This window comes from Ascaphus truei, chromosome 8 (genome assembly GCF_040206685.1).
Source record: "Ascaphus truei isolate aAscTru1 chromosome 8, aAscTru1.hap1, whole genome shotgun sequence".
NCBI lineage: Eukaryota > Metazoa > Chordata > Amphibia > Anura > Ascaphidae > Ascaphus > Ascaphus truei.
Genome location: NC_134490.1, coordinates 41554700 through 41569228, shown reverse-complemented (window position 1 = coordinate 41569228; position 14529 = coordinate 41554700). Strand labels below are relative to the sequence as shown.

The 14529-nt window shown below is 47.4% G+C and overlaps 1 protein-coding gene across 3 annotated transcripts in view; it reads left to right on the top strand.

Moving 5' to 3' along the window:
* CERS4 (ceramide synthase 4) overlaps positions 1-14529 on the top strand; it is a 49420-nt gene that overhangs the window by 9487 nt on the left and 25404 nt on the right. For all 3 annotated transcript variants that reach the window (XM_075611659.1, XM_075611656.1, XM_075611657.1), the window contains exons 2-3: positions 5055-5234; positions 12402-12519. In XM_075611659.1, coding sequence (XP_075467774.1) covers positions 5062-5234; positions 12402-12519 — 291 coding nt within the window. In that variant the 5' untranslated portion in view covers positions 5055-5061. The remainder of the gene's footprint in view (positions 1-5054; positions 5235-12401; positions 12520-14529) is intronic.

The following is a 14529-nucleotide window of genomic DNA, read 5'->3' as shown; positions in this document are numbered from 1 at the left end:
GCCACGTGGACGCGGTGGGAGACATTCCCCGCCAATACGCCCCAGCGAGGCCATGACGTCACCCAGCAGGTTCGCCCTCATTGGCTGAACTGCCAGGGGCATGGCCAGCACTCCGTCTCAAGTTCCGAGTACAGATTTCCTGTCTTCAGAGACATCTGGTCGTGAGGCGGGCAAGGTGGGTAGCGAGCCCGGCTCCATTGAGGGGCTGTAGAGGGAGAGGGGGATTGGCCCGGTATTAAAGGGGTTGCACCCCATATGGCCACCCCCTGACCTCACTAGGGAGGCAAGGGGTTAACTGGACTGCGGTCCAGGAGTGTGGTTTTTACCTTGCTGCAACATCCAAACGTGTATTCCCGTTATCATGTATTGTCATCATGTCAGTGTCTGCACCACACACACTGGGATCCATCCGGGAGGAGAAGGGTTAATAGTTAGGAAGTGATTATAGCCCTTTGTTCCATGTTCCCGCCTTTTCAGGCTCCATTTTGCAGTGCCCCATAGGTCGCCATTGCAGCTCCATTCATTCCAATGGCAGATCTGGCGGTTTTGGCCCATTTCCATCGAAGACCAGCAGGTGGCGTCCGAGAGGAGGAGCGGCGGTTTCCCATTGTAAGTCAATGGGCCCATTGACTTCAATGGGGATTCCTCGACGCCGATCTCCAGGAACGGGTTGGCAGCCATCCAAACCGCGAAACCGCAGAAGCGGATACAATGTCTAAAAAAGAGCTTTAATCACTATCAGTTCAAGTTCAACTGCAATTGGCGTGGGAACCTTAGGTTCTAGGGCACCTAGAAATAAAATTATTTTTGCCCCTAGCTCCTAGGCCTCCCCACACTCGACCACCACCGGGTCCGAGAATCCAGGACCCCCATAAAGGGTCGCGCGTGCTAAGAGGGTTGCGCCATTGATTCCAATGGCGGAGAAAAGAACAGCGCGAGAAAACGGCTAAGTCCGAAACCATAAAAAGTGTAAGCCCATATCTCCGGTTCTGGGAGGACCCGAGGGCTGGGAGTTGGGTCACCTGTAGTCCCTGTTCCGGCATGACTGCATGGCCATTCCCAGCCCTCTCCGACCAACCAGACGGAGTGTGGGCAACTGTAAAGATTGGTAATTTCCCCCATAGACTCCAATGGCGGCGTTACTCCATTGAACGGCTATGGCAGAGAAGTCCCATAGACTCCAATGGCGGAGTTGCCCCATTGAAAGTCTATGGCGGCGGAACCCATTGACTTCAACGGTGGAGTTGCTCCATTGAAAGCCCATGGTGGCAGAGCCAGTTGATTTCAATGGGAAAAGAGTGAAAAGCAGAGATTCATTTTAAAGCGGAGAATCCTGTGTTAAAGAAATAAAAGTTTTAAACTGCATTTGTGTATCTCCAGTCTGGAAGGTCGCAGCGAGCTGAAACTTGGCCACCATGGAGAGTCACTCCCGGCATGAGAGACTGGCCGGTTTCGGCCTGCTGGGCCCAACATAACGGATTATTTTAATATGTCTTAATATTAAAAACTGTATTGAATTTCAAAGCGGGGATAAAAGCCCGCGAAGATTCCTGCCATCTGTGGAATGTAAATGCTGAGGGGGGAGACCTATTGTCTACAACAGATCCCCTGATCAAAGGCTCAGCCACCCTAGCTGTATACATTAGGGCAGAGAAATGCAGGGCTTGAGTGGTCTGTAAGTGCTATAACTCACACCTACAAACAAAGAGTTTCCTGACCAGGTCCCACATCTGGTAGACTTGTCGGCGCCCTGACTTTTGTGTGGGGTTAAAGAAATGAGACCCCCAGGGCCCAAAGTACGCATGTACCAACTAGCTGGGGGGCATGGGTTATCAATGTTCCCACGTTAGAGATTGGGTGCAGGTAATTGTTCTCCAATAGCCTGCACTCAATGATAGATATAGGGCTGAAATTATATATAAACTGGTGTCAGCCTATATCCTTTGTCTTCATTTTTACCAACTGATTGATGCCTGATTGCTGTTGAATTGCTAATCGTTTTCCTGATTACTTCTTCATCCCAACCCCCTAAGTAAGTGCTATTCCTTGTCTGTTATTTGTACTATCTGCCGTGTTCACCTTTCTAAGGAATAAATTATTTTTATTATATCTAAGCCGTGTTCAGTTCAACCCAGTTATTTGGTGTATATTATATCCTGTCATAAGTTACCGTGACAGGGGCGGCTCTTGTCCCTGCAGCGCATGCCATAGCGGGCACTGCAGTAGGCAGCGGGGACCTAGCCTTAAGGCAGGAGTGCGCAAAGTTGACCCTACGCCCCCTGCCTTCTCACCTCTCAGTTCGTGCCTCCCCCTCCTGCAAGGCTCCGATGTCAAATGACGCAGCTGTGTCATGTGATGTCACGTTGCCATGGCAAAGTGATGTCACGTGACCCTGCGGCGTTTGACGCCGGTTACCCTAGCGTGGTGTTGCCGAAGATCAGGTAGGAGAAGCTGCAGAGGTCTCACAAGGTCCCCCCTACCCTTAATTTAAGTGCCTTGGGGGAGAGCGCGGGACCTCTGTGGCCGCCGCACCCCCCCCCCCCCCCCGTGGAAATTCGCCAGCGCCCCCCACTTTGCGCACCCCTGACTTAAGGTGTTAAATGGTCCCTGAATGTTAGTGATGTGTGTGTGTGTATAAATATATATACATTTATAAAGCGCCCACAGTGTATACAGCGCTTTACAAAAGGTGTGGAGTGGGAGTATACCAATGGTGTGAGTAGGTGTAGAAATGTAAGAGGGTGTTGCATTACTACTATTAATGTGTGTAGATACTATGTGGTCCCTATTGGTATATAGGGATAGAATTACATTGTACATTTGTATGTGTAAGAGACAGCTGTGTGTTCATTCATATAGCGTAAGCTGTATAGACATGGCCATTAGCACTCATGGGAAGAGAGTTCTCTTGTGTCAATAGTGACTCATGAAACTGCGGTCTCGGTTTAGGCCTCCGGTGAGTGTCCCGAACCGTTTCATAACTTTGTATTCATGCAACCATCTCTCTTTCGGTGTTCTAAGATTACCTTTGAGTATGGCCACCTTCAGATCGTTCATCTTATGGCCAGAGTCAGAGAAATGTTCGCTGACAGGACTGTCTCTTGTTCCGCGACTGATGCTGTGGCAATGCAGATTCATTAGCTTGTTTAGCCCCAGTCCCATCTCAACTATGGAGTAGCAGCCCCCTGGGCATTTCATGCACATGATGAGGTACACAACATTGCTGCAGGAACAGGTGAACCTTCCTCTGATTTTGTACTCCAAATTCCTGTGTGGTATTTGTATTGTGCCTGCTGTGTGGAGCAATGCGCAGGTTTTGCATCTTGCGTCCTGGCATGGTCTTGTCCCGCATTCAATTGTACTGTTGAATACTTTACTCTTCACCATAGTTTTCTTGAGATTATGAGGTTGTCTGTATGAGAATAAGGGTGTTTCAGGGAAGACCTTTTGCAGTCTTGTATCTTCCTGGAGAATGGGTTGTAGTTCCCTGGCGATCTTGCGTAGGGCTTCTAGGTGTGGGTTATATGGGACAACCAGAGGTACCCTGTCGCTTGTCTCTTTCTGTCTGTATTCAAGGAGATCACTTCTTGGTATTCTGATGGCTTTGTGGATTTGCTGGTCTACAATTCTGTGGTTATAACCACGGTTTATGAAATCCGATCTCAAGGCTGTAATTCGCTGGCCTTTGTCTGCTGTGTCAGAGCAAATCCGGTTGTATCGTATGGCTTGACTGTAGATGGTTGCATGCTTAGTGTGTGGGGTGGAAGCTGTTGTCCCTCTAATAGCTGGCTCTGTCTGTAGGTTTGCGGTATACAGAAGTCTGTAGTTGGTTGTTCTTTATAGTACTGGTGGTGTCTAGGACATGTACTTCGTCCGGGGAATGGGTGAGTTTGAGGTTGATGGTCAGGTGAAACGTATTGAAGTTCTCATGGAACTGTATAAGGTCCTGTTCACCAGAGGTCCAAATCAGGAGGATGTCATCGATGTACCAAAGGTATGTAAGGGGTTTCAAGTGACAGGTGGAAAGAAAGTCACTTTCCAGTTTTGCGCAGAACAGATTAGTGCTGGGATTACCTGCCTACGTGTTACTAGTGAGATCGTCCTTACACTCCTACTTCCTGCATCTGTTTGCCTCTACCACCAAGAATTGGCTATACATTGCCTTAACTCTTTTATTGTCTTCATTCAAGATTGAAAAGTACTATTTGCTGCTTTACATTGTATTGCTTCTATCAGCTGACTGCACTTCCATGGCCACAGGCTGCAGTTATTATCTCAATCTACACTGTGAATCCTCCTCTCATTAGTTTTTGATCGGACACTCATTGGTTATAATACATACTTATTTGTACTTTGTCCTTTTATATGTATATATTGTCTGTTATACCTGTATATTGCAGGCACCATGTGTTCATCTGTTTTTTTTAATAAATTGTCCACATTGGTATTTTTCTATAGAGGTTTGCGCTTTTTTTCTCTTTTGCATATTTTGTGGATTGGATTTATCCTCATTTGAGCTGCATACCTTTATAGTTTTTCATTTACCAGATCATTACTTGTCTTAATTCACATGATGGTTTTTATTTATCACATTTACATTTATTTTTATACCCTCTTAGCGTTGGTTATTTTTTCCTTTTATATGTATATATGCAGTGGTCGACAAATCACCAAAAAATCTACTCGCCACACAAAAAAATCTACTCGCCACCTAGTACCAAACGTGTGCTGCTTGGGCCAATAGGAGCTCGCCACAATGTTAAATCCACTCGCCCGAGGCGAGCAAATGTATAGGTTTGTCGAACACTGTATATATGTGTGTGGGTACATATATTGGTAAGAATAGATAAGTACAATATATAGGCACTATATACAGTATATGTATACTGTAGGTGTGTACATATATTTAGACATATCTATGAATTTGCATGCACATATACATATAGGATATATGTGAGGTCAGTTAGACACAGACAATGGTAAGAGTAGATACACTGTTGATGGGAAGTGGGAGATATGTTTTAATATAACCCAACTGTATGCTCTTTCTTCAGCCTCAAGATGGAGGCTCTTCTCAATCAGTGGCTCTGGAGACACGAGTACTGGCTTCCCGCCGGGGTCACCTGGGAGGATATGAAGGACACAGAGGAGATTCGGTACCCTCGGCCTCGGGACCTGCTGCTCACCATCCCCTGTACACTGATCTTTACTGCGGTCAGATTCCTGTTTGAGAGGTAAGATCACTCTGGCAGCGAAATGGTTAACGGCCTTCACAGTTCCGTGTAGGACATAAGTGACCTGAAGCGGGTGACATGTTTATCCCTTTGCGGCACACCATGCTGTGGATTTTCCGGCTCCTGAGTCATGGGATCTCTAGTGTGGGGATCTCATGACCTCGATCTACCCAAAGTCAGGAATGGAAGGAAAGGTCATCCTCTTCAGTTCCAATCGCAATCTCAGCTCACTGAGAGCTGGGATTGGGATCTCCTATAGAAACTAGCAAAACTTAAATGACGTTGGGGCAAAGTCATAAGGCCTCCATGGTGCCACTTAATATGACGTTTCTCCAACATCATTGGACACGCAAAGGGTTATGGGTTCAGTTTTTCCCAAACTTCTCCCAGGGACCACATGCCACAACAAGTTTTAGGAATAATAAATGCATGTGCTCACAGGTGAATGCACCAAATTTATATATGAATAGAATGGGGGTGGTTGCCTCCAAAAGGTTTGGGAATCACTGAAAGGGTCAGTCCCATGTATGAGCAAAACGACCTAAAGACAGTGATATGTTTAATGGGTAATCGGGTCAGTCCCATATAGGACCAAAATGATCTCATGACAGTGTCATGAGAAGTTAAGTTTGATAATAGAGTCAATGACATGACACGAATCCTATTGTGTAACAGGTAAAGCATAGCTCCCAGTGTATGAAGGGTCATGGGTTTGATTCCTGCATATTATGCTAATATTATTAGTGGTGGGGGGAGAGGTGTGTGTGTCCGTTAGCAATAAAGTGTTGTATTGTATGTCTTTATTTATATAGCGCCAAAAGTGTACTCAGCGCTTCACAAAGAATACAAGAATTATAATAATACATTAAGTGTAGAAAATCAGACAATAGGAAAGAAAAGGAAATTCCTGCTGGAAGATCTTACAATCTAAGAGGTATGATGGGAGACTTACAGAGACAGCAAGTGAGGGAATAAGTGCTGTAGATGGCAGTGCTTTGCCACAATGGGTGGTAGGAGTGACTGTGGAACAATAGCCATGAGTGCAGGCTATGGGGATGCTTAATTTGTGGGGTGAGATTTAAGGTTAGTCAGTATTAAATAAGAAGGTTAACACAGCGGTGCGCAAACTGTGGGGCGCGCCCCCTTGGGGGGGCGCAAGATTATGTAGGGGGGACGCGGGCTGCTTGCAGGGAAACGGGCGGCCAGAAGCTCCGTGCTGCTGCTTCTATGTGTCTGTTTCTTGCAGAGGGGGCGGGGCTTCTCTCGGCACACACACAGCCCCTCCTTCTCTTCCTGTCTGCTTCCCGCACCAGTTTTCAGCAGCGTGTGTGTGTGTGTGTGTGTGTGTGTGTGTGTGTGTGTGTGTGTGTATTGAGTGTTTGTGTGGGGATTGAGTTTGTGTTTGTGTGGGGATTGAGTTTGTGTGTGTGTGTATTGAGTGTGTGTGTGTGTATTGAGTGTTTGTGTGGGGATTGAGTTTGTGTTTGTGTGTGTGGGGGGGGCTGTGTGTGTGTGTGTGTGTGGTGATTGATTGATTGAGAGAGAGTGTGTGTTGTAATGCAGTGGTGCGCAAACTGGGGGGGCAATGAGGCGCAAGATTATTTAGGGGGGCGCAGGCGGCGTGCGACGAAAACTGGGTGTGCGCGGGCCAGCAGACGCTGTGCGCGAGGGGCGGCCAAGAAGATGTGCACGGGCGGGTAGGCGAAGATGTGTGCGGGTGGCTGAACAGGATAGTGCAGGTGGCGGGGGCTTCGGACGTACAGGGAGGAGCACGCCCGAGCACGGTGAAGTCAAACGCCCCTCCTTCGGTGTCTGCCCTGCAATAGCGCTGTGTTCCTGCTCTCCTCCGCTGGCAACCTGCTTCGCTGCGATCCTCTGCAAGTGTAAGGGTAGGCTGCACTATATCACTCATACTATGAATGTACAGAAATAATTAAAAAAAAAACTTTGAAAACGGAAAAAAATAAATAATACTGTAGGTAGGAGTTTGGATGACAATGGGGATAGCAAGACAAAAAGCATGGAGGGGAAGGAAGAAAAAAAGGGGGGAAGGGAGGAAGCAAAGAGGTGGATGAATGCCCCCCCAAAGGATTGCCTTTGTGCACGTACGCTCTCCCAAGCTTGGCGCTTGGGGAGACAAACAAAATTGACTTTGAAGTGCACTCAGCAGCAGTCAATACACACAGCCACACACAAATAGCCCCGATCCACGCTTGCAAAATTATGCAGGACACCCTGTGCTCATGCTTGGAGAGTTGGTGATGCCACCGCTCTCAGCGGCAGCGTGGACTCAGCCTAATTTTGCAAGCACGAGCTGTTGAAATATATAAGTATTTAAACATATTTGGATTTATATTGTATACCGTTTAATAAAGGTTTTTTTTTTTTTCATGTGATTTTGATTACATCAGGCAGGGGGGGCCCGAGAAATTTTATGGATGAAAAGGGGGGCTCGGCATTAAAAGTTTGCTCACCCCTGGGTTAACACCAGTTACTGGGGAAGTGATAGCAAGGAGACGTGGGTGAGATCAGGTGTATATGTCTGGGTTCAGGCATAGGGGAGATCCCCAGCAGCAGGAATAAGTAGATAGATGGGGTGAATAGAGGATTTGTGTGTGTGTGCTTTTTATTGCGGGGTAACGTTGGGAGGGAGGTGTATAAATAATGGTGCAGTGGGGAGTGGAGAAGTTGGAGAGAACAGAGACGTTCACAAAGGAGTGAGGAAAAAGTAAGCAGAAAAGGCAATAGGGAGGGCATAGTGAGATGCAGGAGGAGGGACAGTCCAGGTATTGGAGGATAGGAAGATTTCAAATAATCACAGCATTTAGAAAGTCAAGTTCTCACAGTTGCAAATATGTTGTTGTTGTGCAGGGTCCAGATCTTCCTCTAAACTTCACCTCCAATTTCAACTCCAAAATTAACTCCAGACACTTTCAATGTGACACTTTGATGTTACACACAGCCATATGGCTCACAGCCAAGAGAGACTGCCTTATGTTATATAATTTTAAAAAAAACAAGGAGGGAGCTGCAGAGAGGACAGACCTGCAGAGTGGAGAGAGCTGCAGATGCTGGCAAGTCCTCGCGCGGTGACCATTTCGCGATCCCGGTTATAACGCTGTCTCATTATGTGGACCCTAAGCACCGCGTTATAACGGGGTTCAGCTGTACTTGGTTAAAGGGTATAATGGGCTAGTCCCATGTAGGGTCAAAGTGATATGTTTGGAGAACATCTTAAGGGCACACTATGGGTTAAGGTGCAATCACACAAAGCCAGCCACTGGAACAATCATTTGTAAATTATTTACCCAAGGTAAGTGGCTTTTTTTAAAGGAATCTAAGCGTGTTAAAGGCAAATATTTGGTTGCGTTTGTTTCTCTGGAAATTAATTGCTAATTGCCTTTCTTTGTGACCTCTGTATGAGTGTTTGTTAACCATGTTTTCTTTACCCTAATCCTAACCTGTCTTCATCAGTGAGCCAATAAAGATAAGAAGACGGGGCAAAAGGGGGTGGCTTTAACTGGGCAAACTCTTGTTGAACACACAGTTATGTCAGACAAAGGACGCAGCCAGAGGAGATCAAATCCTTCCCAAGTCTCAGCTTACAATGTTTACAAATGGATTTTAAAAAGGGTTTCAAAATATTGCTACGAGTCAGATTTATGTAAGAAATATCTCAATGACCCAGATGTGACCCCTTAAACATTTCACTATTTATACACTTTGGTTCTAGGAGGGATTGCTGTGTGTGTGCAACATTGTCTGTGGGAACTGATTGTCAGGTCAGTCTTCACGCTTCTATAAGCCTCAGCAGCGCATTTTATACTTTTCTGTGTGTCAATATTTAACTTGGACACCGTGAGCCAGAATTAAATGTAACTGGTGGAGTGAGGTATTTCCTCCTGCATGAGACAAGGAGACCTCCAACTCTGCCAAAAATGGTCACTGGTTACTTACCCCTCCCACCCATATCCCTGGTGCTGGATATTGACCATTCACTGCTCTCAGGGGCCACCAATGCACTGTCTGTACAGAGTGGTTTGGGATTTATTATGTGTGGCAGTCCTGCTCAGTGGAGAGTATGGCGGTCTCACTCATTCGAGAGTATGGCGTTCTCACTCATTCGAGAGTATGGCGGTCTCACTCATTCGAGAGTATGGCGGTCTCACTCATTCGAGAGTATTAAGTCCCGCTCATTTGAGAGTAGGGTGGTCTCGCTCATTGGAAAGTGTGTGGGGGAGGGGTTGATCTTACTAACTGAAGGGCTAGGTTAGGGCAAATGGTTAGAGAGATGGTCTTTCGTTGGATAGTAGGGCAGCCTCGCCAGTTGGGGAGAGTGGTCTTGCCGATTTTGGAGGTGGTGTCACTTGTTAGGGGGTTACCACTGCTTGGGTACAGTCTTGATGCTTGAAGGGAGCGTACTCACTGGTTGACAGGCAGTTTAATGCATTGAAGAGAAGTCTCACATATTGAATGGCAACCTCGCTTATAAAAGGCTGTCTCTCATTGAGAAGCTGTCTCTCAATGAAAAGCAGTCTCACCCCTCAGCAGTGTCCCCCTCACTAGCAATACACCTCACTCCTTCCGAGTGTGTCTCACACACTCTCACGCACTGACAGGCCTTCACTCGAAGCCCACACAGTGCGATAATAACAGCAAACAGAGACAAACAGATACTTGTAAAGCAGCTGCTAAAAATAGAACAGAAAGTGTTAAATGACTAAGCGCTTTCAGTATATCGCATGCAATGCTAAGTGGCTGTGCCCTTTACAACAGCCCTGGGCAGCTGTGATGTGGATCATTTAAAAGGCAGCACTAAATTAATCCTCTTATTCCCTGTCTCATCTGCTGTTCATATTCAGGGAGTAAGAACATTAAAGCTGTAGTCCCACTCAAGACCAAAGTCTCACAATGACACTGACTTGTTTATTAGGTTCAGTCTAGGTCAGCGGTGTGCAAACATTTTGAGCTACGGCCCCGCCCTCTCCTGATGGCTCGGCGTTAAATGACGTCGCGGGTCATGTGACGTCACATGACCCTACCGCGTCATTTGATGCGCGTTGCCATGGCAACGCATCGCCGAAGGCCCAAGTGGCAGCAGGTAAGTGAGTTACAGAGGCCTCACGCCTCCCCCGGCATTTAATATAAATGCCGTGGGGAAGAGCGCGGGGCCACTGTAACCGCCCGTGCTCCCCTTACAATTCCTACGCCCCCCCAGTTTGCGCACCGCTGGTCTAGGTGACTGAGCCTATTGTAACGAAATCTGACACATGTAACTATGGGCCTCATGCAGAGAGCAGCGCTATTTAAAATCTCGCCATTTTCCGGAGAAAATCGCGCAAAAAACAGCTGAAAATGGCGAGGTAGGAAAAACGCGCCATTTTTTTTTTCTATTTGAAAATCTCGCCGCGCGGCTGGCGAGAAACTACATCTCGCCAGTCTGAAAAATATCCGAATTCAGAAAGGCGCGCTCGCCATCTAGCGGCTGTTTTTAGCGCGATTTTCTTCAATTTTGGCAAGAAGCAGGAGCTCGCCGGCTATAGGGGAGAAAAAAAATGCGCGATTTTTTTTCTTCCCTTTCAGCTGCGCGCATCGCCTCATTTACAATTCTCCACGTGCAGTAATGCTAAAAATAGCGGATTTCGCCCATTTCTGCATATGGAGAATAAAACTCTCCATTAAACCTACTTTTTATTCCCCTCTCCAATTTTAAAAAGCGCTGCTCTCTGCATAGGCCCCTATGTTTCAATCAGTGAAAACTATACTATAAGTTTCAGCAGTGTGTGTGTGTGTGTGTGTGTGTGTGTGTGTGTGTGTGTGTGTGTGTGTGTGTGTGTGTGTGTGTGTGTGTGTGTGTGTGTGTGTGTGTGTGTGTGTGTGTGTGTGTGTGTGTGTGTAACAAATACTCATGGAGACTCCCAGCCATCGCCAATTGGGGTGTTAAGGGGGTGGGGATGTGCTGGGACAGCCACCCTCTCCCCCACCAAACTCTCAGCTACTAAAAATATTGTCTGTCTCGTGTGTGTGTGTGTGTGTGTGTGTGTGTGTGTGTGTGTGTGTGTGTGTGTATATATATGTCTATCTATCTATCTCATTGTAGATGTAAAAATCATTAACTACATTATTTGAGTACTGAGGAAAAGGCGACTAAATGTACTCTTTGACATTATTTCGAAATCATACTTAATGAGTTTTATGTTTTGGTAACTCTGAAGTGTAACTAAATAGGCACTTAAGGAATGAGCTTTTCAATAGAAATATCAAGAAATTCCAAGTCAGGAAGGGCTTTTAGTGAGTTTTTACCAAAAATGCACTTGGAGGTCTACCTCTATAACGATGATACATACACATACTTTATAATGCATGAAAAAATTATATACTGTAGAAGTATAACATTCAAATAAATGTCTATAAATATGTATAATAATACATTTATAGTGTATTAATGATATAATTCTATTTGAACAGGTAATCTATGTACGTGTGTGCGTGTGTAATATACACACACACATTGTATATGGCAGCAAAGTGTAAAGCAGCAATTCCAGCTTCTCTCTCTTTTATTTTTTAAGAACCACGCCTTTTTTTACTGGATGGGGGCCAGGGCGTCCCCGGAGCTGAACCGCTCTAATTTCAGCTCTTGGACCCCTTGGTTTCAGAGATACATATTGGTAAAGGTGGCAGCGTTCAGTCCCCTGTGTAGAAAATAAGATGGGGACTTACATTTTGTGTGTCTCATGGGCCAGTAGAAAGTTGTGATGTCATTGAGGCTTCGCACCAGCCACTGTCATACATTGAGGCTTCGCACCAGCCACTGTCATACATTGAGGCTTCGCACCAGCCACTGTCATACATTGAGGCTTCGCACAGGAGGGAACGCTGGTACCTTTACCGCTAAGTATCATAGGAACCGAGGGGTCCCCAGAGCTGAATATAGTGTGGTTCTGTCCGGGAGACCCCCTGGATCCCAAAAAAGGTAGGTCAATTGGCGGAATTGCTGCTTTAATAGGTTAAAGTGTTAGTCACCTGTAGTACCAAAGTGACATGTTTAATGGGTTAAACGGACAGTCTCATGTAGGACCAAAACAAGTCAATAACATGTTTATGGGGTTAACTCTGCTGTTTGCAAACAGATCAGGCCTCATCCTATTATTACTCTGTTTGCAGGTTTGTGGCCTTACCGCTGAGCAGGCAGCTGGGTATAAGGGAGAAGTATGGGAGGAAGCCCCCTGCTATACCAGTGCTGGAAGCCTTTTATGCTAAGCAAAGAAAGAAACCTACAGAGGCAAGTTTAGTGTAAGAGCCTGAGCCAACCGCAGGCGCAGCTGCATGTAAACCGCAATACAGCCGCGGGAGCAGCTGCATGTAAACTGCAATACAGCCGCGGGAGCAGCTGCATGTAAACTGCAATACAGCCGCGGGAGCAGCTGCATGTAAACTGCAATACAGCCGCGGGAGCAGCTGCATGTAAACTGCAATACAGCCGCGGGAGCAGCTGCATGTAAACTGCAATACAGCCGCGGGAGCAGCTGCATGTAAACTGCAATACAGCCGCGGGAGCAGCTGCATGTAAACTGCAATACAGCCGCGGGAGCAGCTGCATGTAAACTGCAATACAGCCGCGGGAGCAGCTGCATGTAAACCGCAATACAGCCGTGTGAGCAGCTGCATGTAAACTGCAATACAGCCGCGGGAGCAGCTGCATGTAAACTGCAATACAGCCGCGGGAGCAGCTGCATGTAAACTGCAATACAGCCGCGGGAGCAGCTGCATGTAAACTGCAATACAGCCGCGGGAGCAGCTGCATGTAAACTGCAATACAGCCGCGGGAGCAGCTGCATGTAAACTGCAATACAGCCGCGGGAGCAGCTGCATGTAAACTGCAATACAGCCGCGGGAGCACCTGCATGTAAACTGCAATACAGCCGTGTGAGCAGCTGCATGTACACTGCAATACAGCCGCGTGAGCAGCTGCATGTACACTGCAATACAGCCGCGGGAGCAGCTGCATGTACACTGCAATACAGCCGCGGGAGCAGCTGCATGTACACTGCAATACAGCCGCGGGAGAAGCTGCATGTACACTGCAATACAGCCGCGGGAGAAGCTGCATGTACACTGCAATACAGCCGCGTGAGCAGCTGCATGTACACTGCAATACAGCCGCGGGAGAAGCTGCATGTACACTGCAATACAGCCGCGGGAGAAGCTGCATGTACTCTGCAATACAGCCGTGTGAGCAGCTGCATGTACACTGCAATACAGTCGCGGGAGCAGCTGCATGTACACTGCAATACAGTCGCGGGAGAAGCTGCATGTACACTGCAATACAGCCGCGGGAGAAGATGCATGTACACTGCAATACAGCCGAGGGAGAAGATGCATGTACACTGCAATACAGCCGCGGGAGAAGCTGCATGTACTCTGCAATACAGCCGTGTGAGCAGCTGCATGTACACTGCAATACAGTCGCGGGAGCAGCTGCATGTACACTGCAATACAGTCGCGGGAGAAGCTGCATGTACACTGCAATACAGCCGCGGGAGAAGATGCATGTACACTGCAATACAGCCGCGGGAGAAGCTGCATGTACACTGCAATACAGTCGCGGGAGAAGCTGCATGTACACTGCAATACAGCCGAGGGAGAAGCTGCATGTATACTGCAATACAGCCGCGGGAGAAGCTGCATGTACACTGCAATACAGTCGCGGGAGAAGCTGCATGTACACTGCAATACAGCCGCGGGAGAAGCTGCATGTACACTGCAATACAGCCGCGGGAGAAGCTGCATGTACACTGCAATACAGCCGCGGGAGAAGCTGCATGTACACTGCAATACAGCCGCGGGAGAAGCTGCATGTACACTGCAATACAGTCGCAGGAGAAGCTGCATGTACACTGCAATACAGTCGCAGGAGAAGCTGCATGTACACGGCAATATAGCCGCAGGAGAAGCTGCATGCACACTACAATACAGTCACAGGAGAAGCTGCATGTACACTGCAATACAGCCGCGGGAGAAGCTGCATGTACACTGCAATACAGTCGCGGGAGGAGCTGCATGTACACTGCAATACAGCCGCGGGAGCAGCTGCATGTACACTGCAATACAGTCGCGGGAGGAGCTGCATGTACACTGCAATACAGTCGCGGGAGGAGCTGCATGTACACTGCAATACAGCCGCGGGAGCAGCTGCATGTACACTGCAATACAGTCGTGGGAGCAGCTGCATGTACACTGCAATACAGCCGTGGGAGCAGCTGCATGTACACTGCAATACAGCCGTGGGAGC